At 45.4% G+C, this 14,957-nt stretch overlaps 1 protein-coding gene across 1 annotated transcript in view; it reads left to right on the forward strand.

Moving 5' to 3' along the window:
• Positions 1 to 9,298, forward strand: part of DGKK (diacylglycerol kinase kappa) — a 147,694-nt gene extending 138,396 nt beyond the window's left edge. The window contains exons 23-28 of the mRNA XM_057717650.1: positions 406 to 566; positions 1,156 to 1,297; positions 2,292 to 2,378; positions 6,040 to 6,150; positions 7,818 to 7,941; positions 9,219 to 9,298. Of these exons, the coding sequence (XP_057573633.1) occupies positions 406 to 566; positions 1,156 to 1,297; positions 2,292 to 2,378; positions 6,040 to 6,150; positions 7,818 to 7,941; positions 9,219 to 9,298 (705 nt within the window). The remainder of the gene's footprint in view (positions 1 to 405; positions 567 to 1,155; positions 1,298 to 2,291; positions 2,379 to 6,039; positions 6,151 to 7,817; positions 7,942 to 9,218) is intronic.
• Positions 9,299 to 14,957: the final 5,659 nt, after the last annotated feature.

The raw sequence follows: 14,957 nt of genomic DNA on the forward strand, positions 1-14,957 counted from the left end.
TAAATATGTCTGGCTGTAAAATCCATCAGAACACATTGCCTAGATTTGGCAAAGAAGGGAGCTGAAAAGGGCTCTACTTTCTTACTGATCATGACGCCTTCCTATAGGAGCTTCTGGAAGGCAAACATCTGTCTGATTCAAGCATGTTGTCCCAAGACTTGGCATGGTAACAGCAACAACGAAACAAGACAAAACAAAAACACCTAAAAGTGCTTAGTATGAAAGAGACAGTGAATAAAATGTTGGACAGATGTATAGGTGTGGTGATGGGTGTATGAGGGAATGGATGAGGCCCTCTTTCCACTTTCTCCACTGTACCCACAAATGTCAGACTCACAGACAAATCTCTCACATGCCCTCTTAGATACAGCAATCATTAGGATCTGCCACTGTCTTCATCTCCAGGACTTTGAGAACTCAATGAAAATGTGGGAGTACAAGCATTCTGAAATCCAAGCTGCCTCTCAACCCCAGCTGGACTCCCAGGAATCTCAAGATAGCCTCTCTGGTGAGGAGTATGCCCAGATGCGGCACTTAGCTCAGCTTGCAGAAAACCTCATCAGCAGGTAAGTGGGCTGGCCCAGATACAGGACTGGGAATCCCAAGAAGAGATAGGGAGAAGCCAACTTGTGTCTGTTGGCTACTGGGGAACCTAGCCTCAGAAAGGAGTCTTGCTCAGAGCTCTGAAGATTGACAGGGACCCTGACATTCCAGACAGGAAATAGTCTTCGTAATCAGCAGTAAGCCAGCTTCAACTTCTCCCATTAGGCCCAGAGATACATTTTGATCTCCTCTTGCTTTCCCAGACCCAGCAGGACTGAAAATGTTTATCCTTGCCTTTAAATATCAGGAGGACCTTAGAGTTTCTGGAGTCGGTTCCCTCCTCTATTCTAGCCTTCCACTCTCCCAAAGCACCCAGAGGCTAATTCAGGTGAGACAAGGATGGACAAAAGTGAATACCTAGAGAAGAGTAGAAACATTTTCTGGCTTAGGTGGCTACCTAGAAACCAGTAGAAATAACAGGAGGGAGTAAAGAATACAATTTGGGTACCCAGGGCTTTCATTTTTACCCTTAATCCCAACTCTCACCAGCACCTCAGGCCAGAAGTCCTTCAGAACTCTCGACTCATTTATCATGTCCTTGCTTTATTACAGACTTACTGACCTGAGCAAGGTCCACCAGCATGTGTCTGTCCTCATGGATTCTGTGAATGCCAGTGCTAACATCCTGAACAATATATTTTACATCCAAGACAGTAGCAATGAGGCAGGTGCAGCTTCCTGCACTCCCATTGAGGTAAGGGGGGAAGGGGCAGATGAAGGAAAGGAGTCAAACCAAATAGCAAAGGGAAGGAAGGGGAGACGGAGGCTGGGTAGAGAAACTGGGCAAATGACATGGCAGGAAACTAATGAATAGAGTAGAGGGGGAGGCAGATATTCCTTGACTTGTTACAGGTCCAGAGTGGTTACTAGGAGAATCCCATAGCAGATTTCATCATCCTGATAGCAATCTATCACAGTGGCCTCAAGGAGATATAGCCTGTGAATGGAGAGGAACTTGGCTTTGGCCCTTCCTCATCCCAGGTGGATCCCTGTATAACCTGTTAAGGTGATGCTTATAATTGAAACCTGCGCTCCAGGCTGCCTTGGTTTTCCTCTTGAGAGGAAGGTCCAGATTAGGATACTTGATGTTATACATGCCATCCTGCGACTTTATCCACTGGCAGAAGATTTTTAAGTGATGCTTTTAAAAACTAACTTTAGTGCTAGGCAAACAATACAAAGGGGCCACATACAGGGTCAGGGCCTCCTAAAATGTAGGTTACCTATTTATTTGGGGCCAGATCTTAGTTGGAAGAGGCCTGGAGCTCCAGGCCTGGAGTTTCAAGAAGAGAGATGGTTAGGCCTAACTCCACCTACCACGTTAAGGTGGCTTTAGCCTAGTGGTGACAAGTGGCCTTAAACTTATTTTCTGGTTTCCATATTTCCTGTTTCCCTATACCCATAGCACTCAATCAGTGATGCCAAGTGCCAAGTTGTGCTGTGCCACTATGTAGGACACACCAATACAGCTGTACTGGTAGTTGATAGCTGGCATCCGTTTTGACTGATTGGTGCCCATGCTGAATTACTAGTTGTACTATATTGTGAATATTACTTTTTCACTTACAGCCACATCCTACTAGCCTGCTCCTACCTTCCCACAGAGAAGCTGGCTGCATGCTTACTAACCAACAACTCCTCTGTCTTTGTCCTTTCCCTTCCTTTCTTTTCCTTTCTTCTCCTCTCAGACTCTAACCAGAAATGACGCAGTAGATGTTACATTTAGTCTTAAAGGGCTCTACGATGACACCAAAGCTTTCCTGGATGAAAACTTGGTGAGTGGATGGGGTTGGAACAAGGGCGGGCAAAGTATCCCATCTGAAGATGGTCATGGCCTGTGCTTGGTTCTAAGGTATTGGAAGACAATACAATAGCATTTTGGCCGGGTGCTTACCAGGCGATCCCTGCTGTGTCATCTTTGCCCAGAGTTGTCATTGATCATGTCACTTTATAAGTTATGTGAATCCATAGGTACTACCATATCCTTGAAGAAAAGTCTCTCCCTCTCATTCAGCAAACGTCTCCTGGGTCCAGACCAGGCCAAACAAAAGCAGCATTTTCTCATCATACCTAATAGTTTCAGTAGAAAAGAGTGAGCTCTTTTGAGCTTCTCTGCATCTCCCAAGTTTCCACATATGTCTCTCAGCATGTGGGAAGACAGTAAGGAATAGTAGGAAAAGGTAGGGGTCTCTGAATTTAAATCTCAAATCTTCCAATTACTAGCTATATTAGTTTCCTAAGGCTGCTGTAACAAAGTACTAAAACCTGGGTGACTTAGGACAACAGAAAGTTATTGTCTCACAGTTCTGTAGGCTAGAAGCCTGAAATCAAGGTGTCAGTGGGGCCATGTTCCTTCTGAAACCTGTAGGGAAATCCTTCCTTGCCTCTTCCTAGCTTCCGGTAACTTGCTGGCAGTCTTTGGCGTGTTCCTTGGCTTGTAGATGCGTTACTCCAATCCTCCATATTCACATGGCGCTCTCCCTATGTCTCTGTCTTCCCATGGCCATCATCTCCTAAAAGGATACTAGTCGTACTGGATCAAGGCCCACCCTACTCCAGGGTCCAGACCAGGCCAATGATCTCATCTTAATAATTACATCTGCAATGACCCTATTTCCAAATAATTGAGGTACTGAGGGTTAGAATTTCAAGATATCTTTTTTTTGGAGGGGACATGAATCCATAACAGTAGCTACGTGAGGTAACTTCATTTCTCTGGGTCTCAGTTTCCCTACCTACAAAATAGGAATTATAATCTCTACCTCTCCAGGTTGTTGTGAGGGTTAAACAAACTACTGTATATTAAGTGCCTAGCTCTGCCTAGCAGCTTGACAGATGGTAGATTTTATTAGTGTTAGGGAAAATGGACTGAGGCTCAGTTTTTGAGCTACAAGAAGAGTTGCTGTTTCTCATAATGCAAAGCCCATAGGCACACCTGGTGAGTGTGCTCTAATGAGTCAACTGATCATGACCACTACACTTTGAGGTTTGCTGCTAAAGCCCTGAGGAAGATGCTGTTCTTGCCTCTCATCTAATTAAGGTTTATTTGAAGAGGGGCCTCTGAGTTGATTTTTGCAAGAGTGCAGCCACTTCCCCTTTTCCATTTGCACATTTAATTGGCACACTGCACAGGTGGCAGAGTGGTTAAGGCAATCAGGCCAGGCTGTCCCAGCATCTGAGCCCTAGGCTAGAGTCTTTCAGCCTCTGGTGATAGCAACAGAAGTATCTTCTATATATAGGCAGAGCTCAATGGCCTTGCCAATTTGGGCGGCAGAAAATATGGGAGCTTGGCCTCTTATTGCCACTCAGGCTTTCTTGAGGCTCGTGGGCTCATGAAAATTGGTTTGTGCCAGCCAACAACCCAAATTGAGCACATATCACACGTAATATAGAACCTGGTAAGGACACACACACACATACACACATCCAAATGAGACCTAGGTGCAAATGGCCACTAAGAATGACCATGTATCTCCAGAAAGGCCATATCATAATAGAGGCGGCATGGTCGTAAGGCTTATTTAATTTGAATGTTGTTATTCCTCCCCTTGAAGGAGAAAAGTCAGTGTTGGGAGAGGGATGTAGCCTTTTTTATGAAGAAAATCCCACCCAATAACTCCCACTTCCCTTATTTGACAAACTGGCTTAGTGATGTGTTAGAAACAAGGAAGTGAGCAACAAAGTCCCCTGAGTCAGTTTGCACATTGATCTCGGAGAAGAGTTCTGGACAAGGTCTCTATTGGAGCCAGAAGGACAAGAGAATAGAGCATAAGAGTCAGGCCCACCTATACACTATTTTTCAGAGCCTGAGCCTCTAAGTGCCAAATAAGAAGTCATTAAGAAGCCACTTTATTCCTCTCCTATTATGATTAGGAATCATTTTCTAAGGCCCCAATTCCTCTTTCTTCTCCGTGGCTTTGGGTTTGACTATCGAATTCCTTTTGAGCACTGCTGGTAAGTATGCCCCTAAGAACTCCCTGCCCCTTTCCCCCTTACATTGAAGTGATGGCCATTTCTACCTGACACCGCTGTCTCCCATCCCACCACCATGTGCACACACATGTCCTGTGCATCCGGGCTACTCTCTACTGTCCTAAATCATTAGTTGTAGAGCAAAGGCAAGAGATTATGCAAGAGGGGAACATGACTTGTTCCCCTCTCATATCCCATCCTGATTAGTCATAGCCTCCAATCCCATCCCTCACTTATTCACGTGCCACCCATTTGTGACATTTGGCAAGGTTCCACTTAAGGCTGGCCCATGTACAGCAAGAAGCTGCATAAGTACCAGATTGAAAGTAGAGCACATGCCAGAGAGGAGAGATGACACCAAGTTAGGTGGGCTGGAAAGCACGTCAGGGCTGATGATATCAGAATGCACCTGTTCTTCCAGATCACTATTTAATGGAATATGAACTATCTCACCTATGTTGTTGGTCTAGAACTTGGTTCTTCGGAGTTGGAGATGGTCCCAGAAGAATCTATTTTAACTCTCCCATGGAGCGTACAAGTTCATCCTGTGGGTGCTGGGGGTTACTAGGGAATGCTTAAGCTTTGTTTCCTAAACCCATGGGACAAGCCATCTGGAATTATTTCTTAATTCCTACACTTGATCTTAGCCAAAAGGCCGAGAAGGGATATTTCTTAATTCCTAAGAGTGAATAGCTAGGGGCTAAAAACACAGCCTGGGAAGGCAGACCCTCTTTGCCAGGAAGGGAAAAATTGAGCCAGTCTCTCTCTAGCCCTCCCCTTGCTTCACAAAGCAGTCTTTAAATTATGGTAACTGTGTAATAAAGATTCCCCCACCCCCAAGCCAGCATCTGGCCACCCCACATACCCTTTCTGGGATGGTGTGGTATAGAGGGTAGGCTATAGAGTTAAATAGATCTGGATTTCTGTCTAGTCATGTGATCTTGAGCACTAAACCTCTTTGAGTCTGTTTTCCCACCTATAAAATGAGAACAATAATACTTTGTAAGGTATTATCAAGCTATTGGGAAGATGGAATGAAACCATGTATGCACAGTGCCTGGCATATAGTATGTGCTCAAAAATTGGCACCTATTATTAGGTGGACACTTAGATGTCTCCAGAGGCTTGAGGGTCAAGGGTAGGACCCTTATCCTGGACCCTAAGCTGTAGGGGTAAAACTCAGCGTTAATTGGTACTGGTCAAAGGGCCTCTCTGCTTGCCAAACTGTGATCATGCCAAGCCCAAAGGAAAGCATCACTAACTGGTTGTCTCCTGGATCTCCCTATTGAGAGAGTAAAGAGCTGGCTATCCTTTTCACTGACCCCATGGGCCAAAGGAGATATAAGTTGGCACCCTGTGGTCTCATGGCCACTAGCAGGGACTGGGAGTTGGGGGAGAAGGCAAGAGTCTATGAAGGTACGTTGCTAGGCATTGGATACTCACTCTTTTTCCTGTTATTACCAGCTGAGAAATGCTGAGTATGAGGCCACACTGCAAACTTCCCTGGATGCCATGAATAAGGAGTTTGAAAAGCTATCCGAGATTGACTGGATGAATTCAATTCTTTTTCCGGAGGTGTGTGACCTATGGATTGGGAAATAAAGGAGAAGAGGGATTCTTCCTTGGTGCTTTGCCTTCCAGTGTGGGCCAGGATACAGTGACTGATGTAGCAGAGAGAGGCCAGTAGTGGCTTTCAGCTTGAGCTTAATGGAGGCTCCTCCTCCCATCTCCTCACCATAAATATACAGGACAAGGCAGAAGGCACATCGAAAAACTAAATGACCATAGGAACATAACTAGAAAGAAGAACCACTCTGTAGCAGAAGACTGGGAAAGAATAAGCAACAATGATCTTTTTCTGTGCCGTTCTCCTGGTTGCAATTCCCCTCCCCTGCTCAGTACCTTCTGCTGGGACTGAATTTCTTCTGGTACATACCATTATAGCCAATACCAGGTGTTTACAGCCAACAGCTGTTCTAAATGGTTGGTGCCCAGGCCATACTGGTGGTTAAATCTACCAAATGTCACCTCTCCCTGCTGTTTTCTGTCCCTCCCACTCTGGGAGGAAAGTAGGCTATCTCAGTGCCTTCCCCTAGCAGGTGTGTGGCTTAAAAGAAAATCAAGCATGGCAGCTGTAGCTATAATACAGCTGTGGGGATGTCATCTTTTGACAATTCTGAGTGCTTTCCTAAGATTGAAAATTGGCACCATTTCATAAATCAAATGACTCAAAGATGTCCACCTATCACCAGGTGAATTATACCCTTTAACATCTGACAGGGTTTTTCTTTCAATTTCTCCACCATGAACTGCTCATTTCAACCTGTAGGAACGCTTGGTTCTCCTACTCATTATACCTGTTTTCTGACTTCATACACCAGTTATATGCAGGTGAGCAAGCCATACAAGCATGTTTGGACTAGTGCAACAATTAGGCTACCATTTAAGAGAAAAAGCCATAGGCAAATTCAGGTCTTAAAGCATTTAATAACTTTGTCATATGCCTTTGCTGCTCTTGACCAGTAGCCCTCTGGGAAAGAAAAACATGCTGTTACATAGAAAAGGAAGCAAACTCTTGGAGTACTCCCTTCCTATTATTACTCAGTTCAGCTATCTTGCACCAAGCTCCTGACCTAGGCAAACAGACTGGATATTGAGAGAAATGAGACATATAGTCCATGCTCTGAGGTCTCAGAATGTAAGTCAGCCTGGCCTGGGCATAATCTCTTTTCTAAACTTAATTATTTCCATAAAGATGAAGAAGTGAGGCTCTAAAGAAAGGCAGAGTAGATTGAAAGAAAGACAGGAAGATGTTGCTCATTCACTTGACACCAAAGTTGTTCACCTTAAGGCCACAGAAGATGCAGGTTTACTTTGGTGGGGAAAAGCAGGAGGAGAGTCAAGTATTCATTGGGCTTTCCAAAGCTTTGGTTGCGAGGGAAGGTCCTATGCCCTTCTTTTAGGTTTCTTCTAAAAGGCAATTCAGAAGAGCATTTATTAACATGAGAGCACTTGTTAAAGCATTTAGGAAAGCACCTGGCACGGAGTAGGATCTTGGTAAAGATCAGATGCCTTCAAGGGCATGGGACTAGTGAGTAGGTGTGTCTCCCATACCTGGATAGATAGCAGATCTGCCTGCTTCTTGCAGCCATCCTTGTTTACCACCTTGCCAGTCCTCAAGGAATTGTTTCTGACTATTAGGCAACTAACATTTTGACCTTCCTCTTGTTGTGCTTTGCCAGGAAAAGTCTTCAGACACTGACAGTAGAAGCCTCAGATTGAAAGTTAAGTTCCCCAAATTGGGGAAGAAGAAGCCAGAAGAGCAAGACAAACCTAAATCAGGCCAAGGCATCCAGGGTTTTATTGGTAAGTTTCCCCCACAGGCATCGAGGTCATGAAGACTTCCCCAGCAGCCTGGGTACCTTCCAAAGATCTGGAGCTCCCATTAGAAATGTGCATGGGTAAGGTGGTAATGGAGGAGGCAGCCAGCAGGGAGTCAACCTTAGGTGATGCCAAGCAGTCTTTTGGAAAAGGTGTGAGTTAGAAAGTGATATGGAGGGAATTCCCTGGCTGTCTAGTGGTTAGGACTCTGCGCTTCCACTGCAGGGGCCACAGGTTTGATAACTGGTTGGGGAACTAAGATCCTACATGCTATGCGGTGCAGCAAAAAAAAAGGGGGGGGGGCTTTAAAAAAAAGAAAGTGATAGGGACACTGACAGGGAGAGAATCTGAGAGGCGCCTTTGCTAGGTGGTCTCTGTGATATAAACAGCTGAAGAGAAAAATGAGAACAACCAGTTACCTTTCTGCCTGACCCATTCCTTTCCTCAGTGGATAAAGTATGGCAAAATAGTCATACTTAGATCTCTTTCCCAGTCAAATACAACTACAAGCTTTTGGTCCTGCTCCAGAAAGCAGTATATTTGAGATGGGTTGAGGATGTCAGTGCTGAGCACCTACAGGGTCAGGAACAGATTCGACAACCTATCTAAACACTCTTATTCTTTATCTGTTAGAGTAAGTCCCTGGAAATGCAAAATTTATTTCATTATTTGAATTTTGGTTCCACCCTTTCTTCAGAATTGGACTTAAATGTTCTCAATATGTCAGTGGGGCTCAAAAGAAGTTTCCTTTAGAATTGTTAGTTATGCCAATTCTGATGTCAATGGTCTCTCCTAAATTCTGAGCCTAGATGACCTGGAAGCTTGAGAGAGATAACAATAGTGGACATGGGGGATAAGGGATGGAGAGTGGCAGTTTCTTTTGTTTTTTTTTTGAGGAACTGAGACTTTGCACAAATGCCATGAGAGAATCTCCTGGACCAAGTTGTGTTTGGTCTAAGTGGTTTGAGTCCCTAAGAATCTGCCAGTTAGACCCATGGTGCTTGAGAGTCTTTCTGAAGACTCTGAAGGGGTTAATAGCCGTTTCATGGACTATCAGGTTCTGAGAACTCATCCCATTTGTGTTTGGCTCACATGGTATCAGCTGGTTTTCTAAGATGGTTCAGAGATGGTTGGTACAATAGGAACAAAACCAGTCTGCCTCCTAAAGGACTCTTTGTTTGCTCTCTTTAGGGTCTATACATTTAGGCATCTGGCAATGTGCTAACCTCATTATTTCTATACTTGATTTTTTCTCTATAAAGGAAATTTGTGGCACCACAGACATCGTGAAGATGAAGCAAAAGATGATGATCCTGCAACACCATCAGGATCTCAACTATAACTCTTGAAAGCTGGAAGGAGAACTCACAACATTTAGGATTCTACTAAAAACTCTTGAAACCTCAATACAGGCTAGACTAAATTATTTCAGAACAAACATGAGCACCACCAAGAAAGATCCTCCAATTATTTACACTAATACATTTTTTTCCTGGACTCAATCAGGTCTCCTTAGAGGTTTACATTTTCTCATTGGCCAAAGATTCTTGTTCCGAGTTGTCTTGCTCAGTTCTCCTTCTCTTCGTGCATCTTGCGCAACTACAGTATTTAATTGAACTAAGTTTTTTATGAGTGGCCTGGGATCTACAAAGGATTCAAGGAAGTTCACCTTTTCAGGGAGGTGGGGAATGTTTTTCTCTGACTGGCAGAGAAACTATTGATGCTAGGGAATAAATGAAAGAAATACTCTCAGGGAGATGAGGAGAGGGGTCAGGACAGCCAGTCTTGGTGGTGTGTCTTCCCCAATCCCTGCCAATTGCAACTTGTGACTTCAAGAAGTCTCTTCTAGTTGGCTTATTACGATGAAAACTAGGTCCTGGGGGCTTGTCTTCTTGCCTCTTACAGTGACCATGTGAAATCTTTTCTTGTGGTGACTGCTCTTTCTGCAAACACTTTCTGTTTTTTCCATGTGTGCATGTATGTCTTTGCACATGTCCAGGTGGTGCTCTGGTGGCTGGGTGGGCCCATTGGTTGGAACTTACCCCTATGGCAACCATACAGGCTCCCCTCCTACTGCCTTGATCCTAGCCTGCATGCCTCCATGGAGTGTTTGCCTGCATTCTTGCTGGATTTTTTAACTAAATGTTTTGCCGCTGTGCTGCAGTATAGTTATGTATAGAGACATATAAAGATGTATATATATAAATATATATATATATATTTTTAAGAACTGAAAATACAACTCGACCTCTAAATGACCCTGTAATTTATTGTGCTAACCCAGGAATCCCTCCCCACCCTGATTCCATCCCCCACCCCCATTACCCTACACACATAAATGCCTCTACCAACTGCCCTAGTTCTTGGTGGAGCTTCTAATCTTTTGGTGCATTTTCAGCGTCTTAGAAGCAGCTGGGATCTACCTATGGCCCAGCTTATTCTGACGCCCCCTTAAAATTCTGAGCCAGGCCACAGAAAGGGGAACAAAAACACCAATGCCCTAGAGAAGGGGGCTAAGCTGGCATGCTGCCTTTTTTGCTCTATCTGTCCTGGACTCTACATCAGCAACTGCCCTAACCTGTGCTGTCCCCTTCCCCAATAAACACTTTATGGAGCAACCAGGCCTTGAGCTCTGTGACTTAGATGTCTGAGCTAGGGACTGCCTGACAATCAAGTCACAGCCTAGGCCCTTCCCCACAAGCTCCATCTTGGCCTGCATCTTTTGGGCAGGCTGTTAGTTAAGTCCCCAAATCACCTTTGAATCTCCTTTCTTGCTCCTTTCCCTTGGTTACAGAGGGACATTCAAAGTGACCAGAAGGAACATGGGCCCGGGAAAATGGAGGCTAAAAGCTTCTGCTTCTCCCATGGTTCTTCCAAATTTCTCATGAAAACAAACCAGGCCGAAATTGCTCCAAATTCCAATTAGCATTTTTTTTTTGAATGCCTGCCCCCAGTCAGGCAAATCTAATCAAACTCCAGTATTTCTCCAGTGATTCTCTCATGTCTGCCTTGTATCCCCACCCACCCTCAACTTATACCTTTGGGTAAGCGTCCCTTCCCACTTATCAAAAGAAAGTCAGGAAACTGGCCTCTCCCCACTTCTCAGACCAACAGCGTGCTCAGTTACCTGACTCAGTCCAATGGCTGGTTCATCGAGGTGCACAATCCAACTCTAAGCACTGGTTCTCAACTCTGGAACTCCACCAGCCTAGCCCACTTAAACCAGCCACCTGTGTTCCACCTCTGCAGGGGTGAGGAGAAAAATACTAACAAGGGGATAGTCCCCAGATGTCTGATTGCTGTGCCAAACAAACAAAAAAGTCCTAGCTCTACAACTAAAGAAGAAAGTTAATAGAAAAACACTGAGAGAAAACATTTAAAACTTATTTAAGCATCAGAATATGTTAACTTACTGTATGTATTTAAGTGGGGAATGTGCTGTTGCTGTGTCTTTGGCTTTCTCCGCATTACTTTTTTCTTCCCAGGAGGAGGTATTAGATCAAATCAGTAAGGTCAACGTTGCAGCCCAACATGGCTCCTCCGTGGCTGCACACATTAACAGCTGCACACACACTCACTCGGAGTTGGGAACCAAGTTGCATTTTTTTCAGAAGAGCCTTTTTCAAAATGAAAAGTTTCCCAATGAGCAAATTTAAGGAAACAAAAGGAAGTCATGGGAGAGGGTAGCTTTTACTTGGCAGTGCCTAAGCAGAGCTGTGTCTTGTAATTATTTTTATCACTGATGACAGTAAATTGTAATAGTACTCCATCTCTTGTGCTTACTTTGCTGACTTACTATACATCTTTGTATGTTGTGCTATTGTTGCTCTGTTGTACCATCTGGATTCCCTTTCACCCACCCTATCCTCCCACCCTGAATCAGAATGATATTGAATGAAACCACTAGGATTGGATACTGGAGTCAGCTCATGGAGCAGAACTGATAGGGGATGAGGCCCAGGAGCAGGTGTGGCTTGCTAAATCGCTTGGTTACCCCCTAATCTGCTTAGTTACCTGTTGTTTCCCAAAAAAGGAAGACAACTTTGCTGAGCACCTGTTCTTGCATACTAGCTTGAAAACAAAGCAAGAGGTGGTCATCTCTTTCTCAAGGGAGTTGGCCCAGCCCCTGGAAGCATAAGCTCCTTTCAGGACTTCATGGTTAACTGCTTGCAGTAATACAGTTGTTTAGGTTGTGGGACCAGACACCAAATATCCATCTCAATTATGTTCAAAGTTGCCATCAAGAGCCAAAGTTCCGGGGTTTGGTTGCATCTTTGAAGCACTTTCTGAGGGACTGATTGAATGGGCAATTCCTAGCAAGAACAGTAGAGAAGAAGAATGCCAGTGGATTTGGACTGCCATCAACTGCTTTTGGTATGAATACTACAGGAGGTCAGCAGCTATCAGTCCCCTCACCAAAAAAAGGTTCTGTGTTGCGTCTAAAGGGTCAAGGGAAGAATAAGGAAGACATTTTCAATTTAATAAATTAGGTTAAAGTTGATCAGAAGAAACAGCTGCGGTCAACGTCATCTTCCCTCAGGACACAAGTAGAAGAATTTTAGTTTCATAAGTAGAAACTAATACCAAAGCTACCAAACCCATTAGCACCATTCCATCCTGTAAAGGACCTTGATTGGCTTTATGGTTTGTGGAATTGCATTTGTCTATTTCTCTGCTAATCTTTAATCTGTTTTTTTCTGTTCTGTTTCTTGTTTTGGTTTTTTTGTTTTGTTTCGTTTTATTTTGTTTTGTTTTGTTTTGTTTCCTCAGAGGCCCCTGCAAATATGCAGCAGGGCCAGGAGCTGGTTGGGGGAGGAAACTGGGGTAGTTATGGGGTAACAGAAAAAAGCAGAAAAAAAAGGTCCACAAAGTGTGCCTCTTCCTCCTCCCCACAAAATGGAACACGAGTCTTCAAAGTTAATAAAGTTTTGCTTCTTAAAGTATTTTAATAAATTGATAAATATAATCAACACCAGTGTCTCATCATTTACCTCAGCATGGGACGAGTTGAATGGCAGTGGAAATGGGGGAGTGGGCTTGGGTCGTCATCCAAGCTCTAAACAAGCCACATGCATGTAGGGATGGTAGGTAGCAGAGGGTGGGGAACAGCAGCAGCAGCACAAACCAAGACTCTCCATCAGGGTGATCATAACATGAAAAGGGCTGCCACAAAAAGTTCTAAAACCTAAAACAACTCAGGACAATCCTAGGGGGAAATACCTGTCACTGTACTTGTTCTAGAAGCCAGTTCTCTGCAGGATCCAGATTCCAATGAAATGAATTAGTTACAGGGGAAGTGAAGTGAGGTAGAGGAGTACAGCCCAGATTGCTAACTAGATGCATAAATGCAAAACGTACCTTGAAAAACTTTCAACAATGCAATCTGCTCCTCTAAACCATACATCACATACTCCTCTCCCCTCCAGAAGTGGGAAGGAGTGTGGCTAGTCCTGGGTTCAAAAGTGGTTCAATTTCTCCCTACTAACAGTGACCCTGGGGGAACCAGTTATTAGTCACATTTGATAGGGAGGCAACTGAGTCTGTACTAGAACAGGATTCCACAAAATGCTACACCAGCGTGAGAACTCAGATATTCTAAATCCTTGACTTTCCAATACTGAAAACTGTCTCTTACTTAGAGACAAAAATGTTGTGACCTTCAGGACCACAGTCTACCTCCATAAAAATGACATTTTTATGCTTTAAAAGGGAAACAGCCCTGTAACTGAGGAGCTACCACCAGGGTGGGCCCTGTAATAAATGCTAAGAAGTTTAGACTACATCCTATAAAGCTAGTAAAGTGCCATCAGAATTGAATTTGTCTGGTTTCCCGAGGTCTGACCTCTGCATCACTCCAGGGAGATGGTGGGACCTTCTGGGAGCGGGGCTGAGGAACAAGGATGGGGCTGTGGTGCGAGGAAACGGAGAGGGTGGTGGATGGCCACCAGGTCCCCTGTCACAGGGGCGGCTGTGCCTGGCGTCCTGGCTGGGGCACAGGAGCCTATAGGGTGGGGCTGAGGTCTCTGTGATGGACAGAACCCAGGTGGGGTCCAGGCTGCACCCTACCGTCTGTACCCACTCTATATCACTGTCAGCTTTGCTTTTCCTGACTGGTGGGTTTTCTGGAAGGTTCTTCCCAGAGGCAGAGAGGGGGCTCCCAGCCCACACTTGCTGGCTGTGAAGTGTCCACGGGAGCTGGGGTTTAGGAAAGGAATGTTCTGAGTTTTGCAGGGGAAGGTGGGCCATCTCTGGAACCAAATGCTGCAGAGGAAGGCTGACCGTGAGCCCGACACGCATCCCCACCTCCCAGTGCTACCATGTCTGCATGCCCTGAGGGGACAGGACTGTAGGGATGTCCCCACCAAGGACTCCAGAGCAGGGGGAGCCCTCGCCTCCGGGGTGGAGGTCCCAACCCCTTGGAGCAGGAAGGGTGCGGGGATGGCATGAGGAGGAGGAAGGTGTTGGGACCACTGACCTCAGATGTGTGTGGACCTGGCCTGGCATCCCTGGAGTTGCTGAGTTCTGGGCCAAGCATGGTCGTGATTGCCTTGTGACTTGCAGAGGCCGCCGTGCAGGATGGCTGGTGGGGGGAGTGGAGAGGAGACTCAGCTGGGGTGTGGGTGGAGCAGGGCTGAGACCCCGCCTCCCCAGAGGGCAAACGCAGGAGGTCAGAGGCTGCTTGTCTTCTAAGATGGTTCCTCCTGTTATGGAGCTCCCCTGTGCCCCCACCGCGTAGTTCCTGGGGCTGGCGGTCCTGTCCTGTGTCCCCTTCCTTTTCCAGCCATCCTGCCCCAGGCCCATGATGGCCCCTCTGCAGCCTCATAGCTCTCTGCCTCTGAAGTAACCCTGACACCCCCAGCAGCAAGATCTCTGAAATGAAAGCACGGGATAGTGCATCAGTCAGCTGTTGCCACGTGACAAACAAGCCACATCTAGCAGTGCAGGCAGCACACATTTGTGCTGTGGTCCAGCAGCCAGGAGAGGCTCAGCTGAACGCTTTT

This window comes from Hippopotamus amphibius, chromosome X (genome assembly GCF_030028045.1).
Source record: "Hippopotamus amphibius kiboko isolate mHipAmp2 chromosome X, mHipAmp2.hap2, whole genome shotgun sequence".
Lineage (NCBI taxonomy): Eukaryota > Metazoa > Chordata > Mammalia > Artiodactyla > Hippopotamidae > Hippopotamus > Hippopotamus amphibius.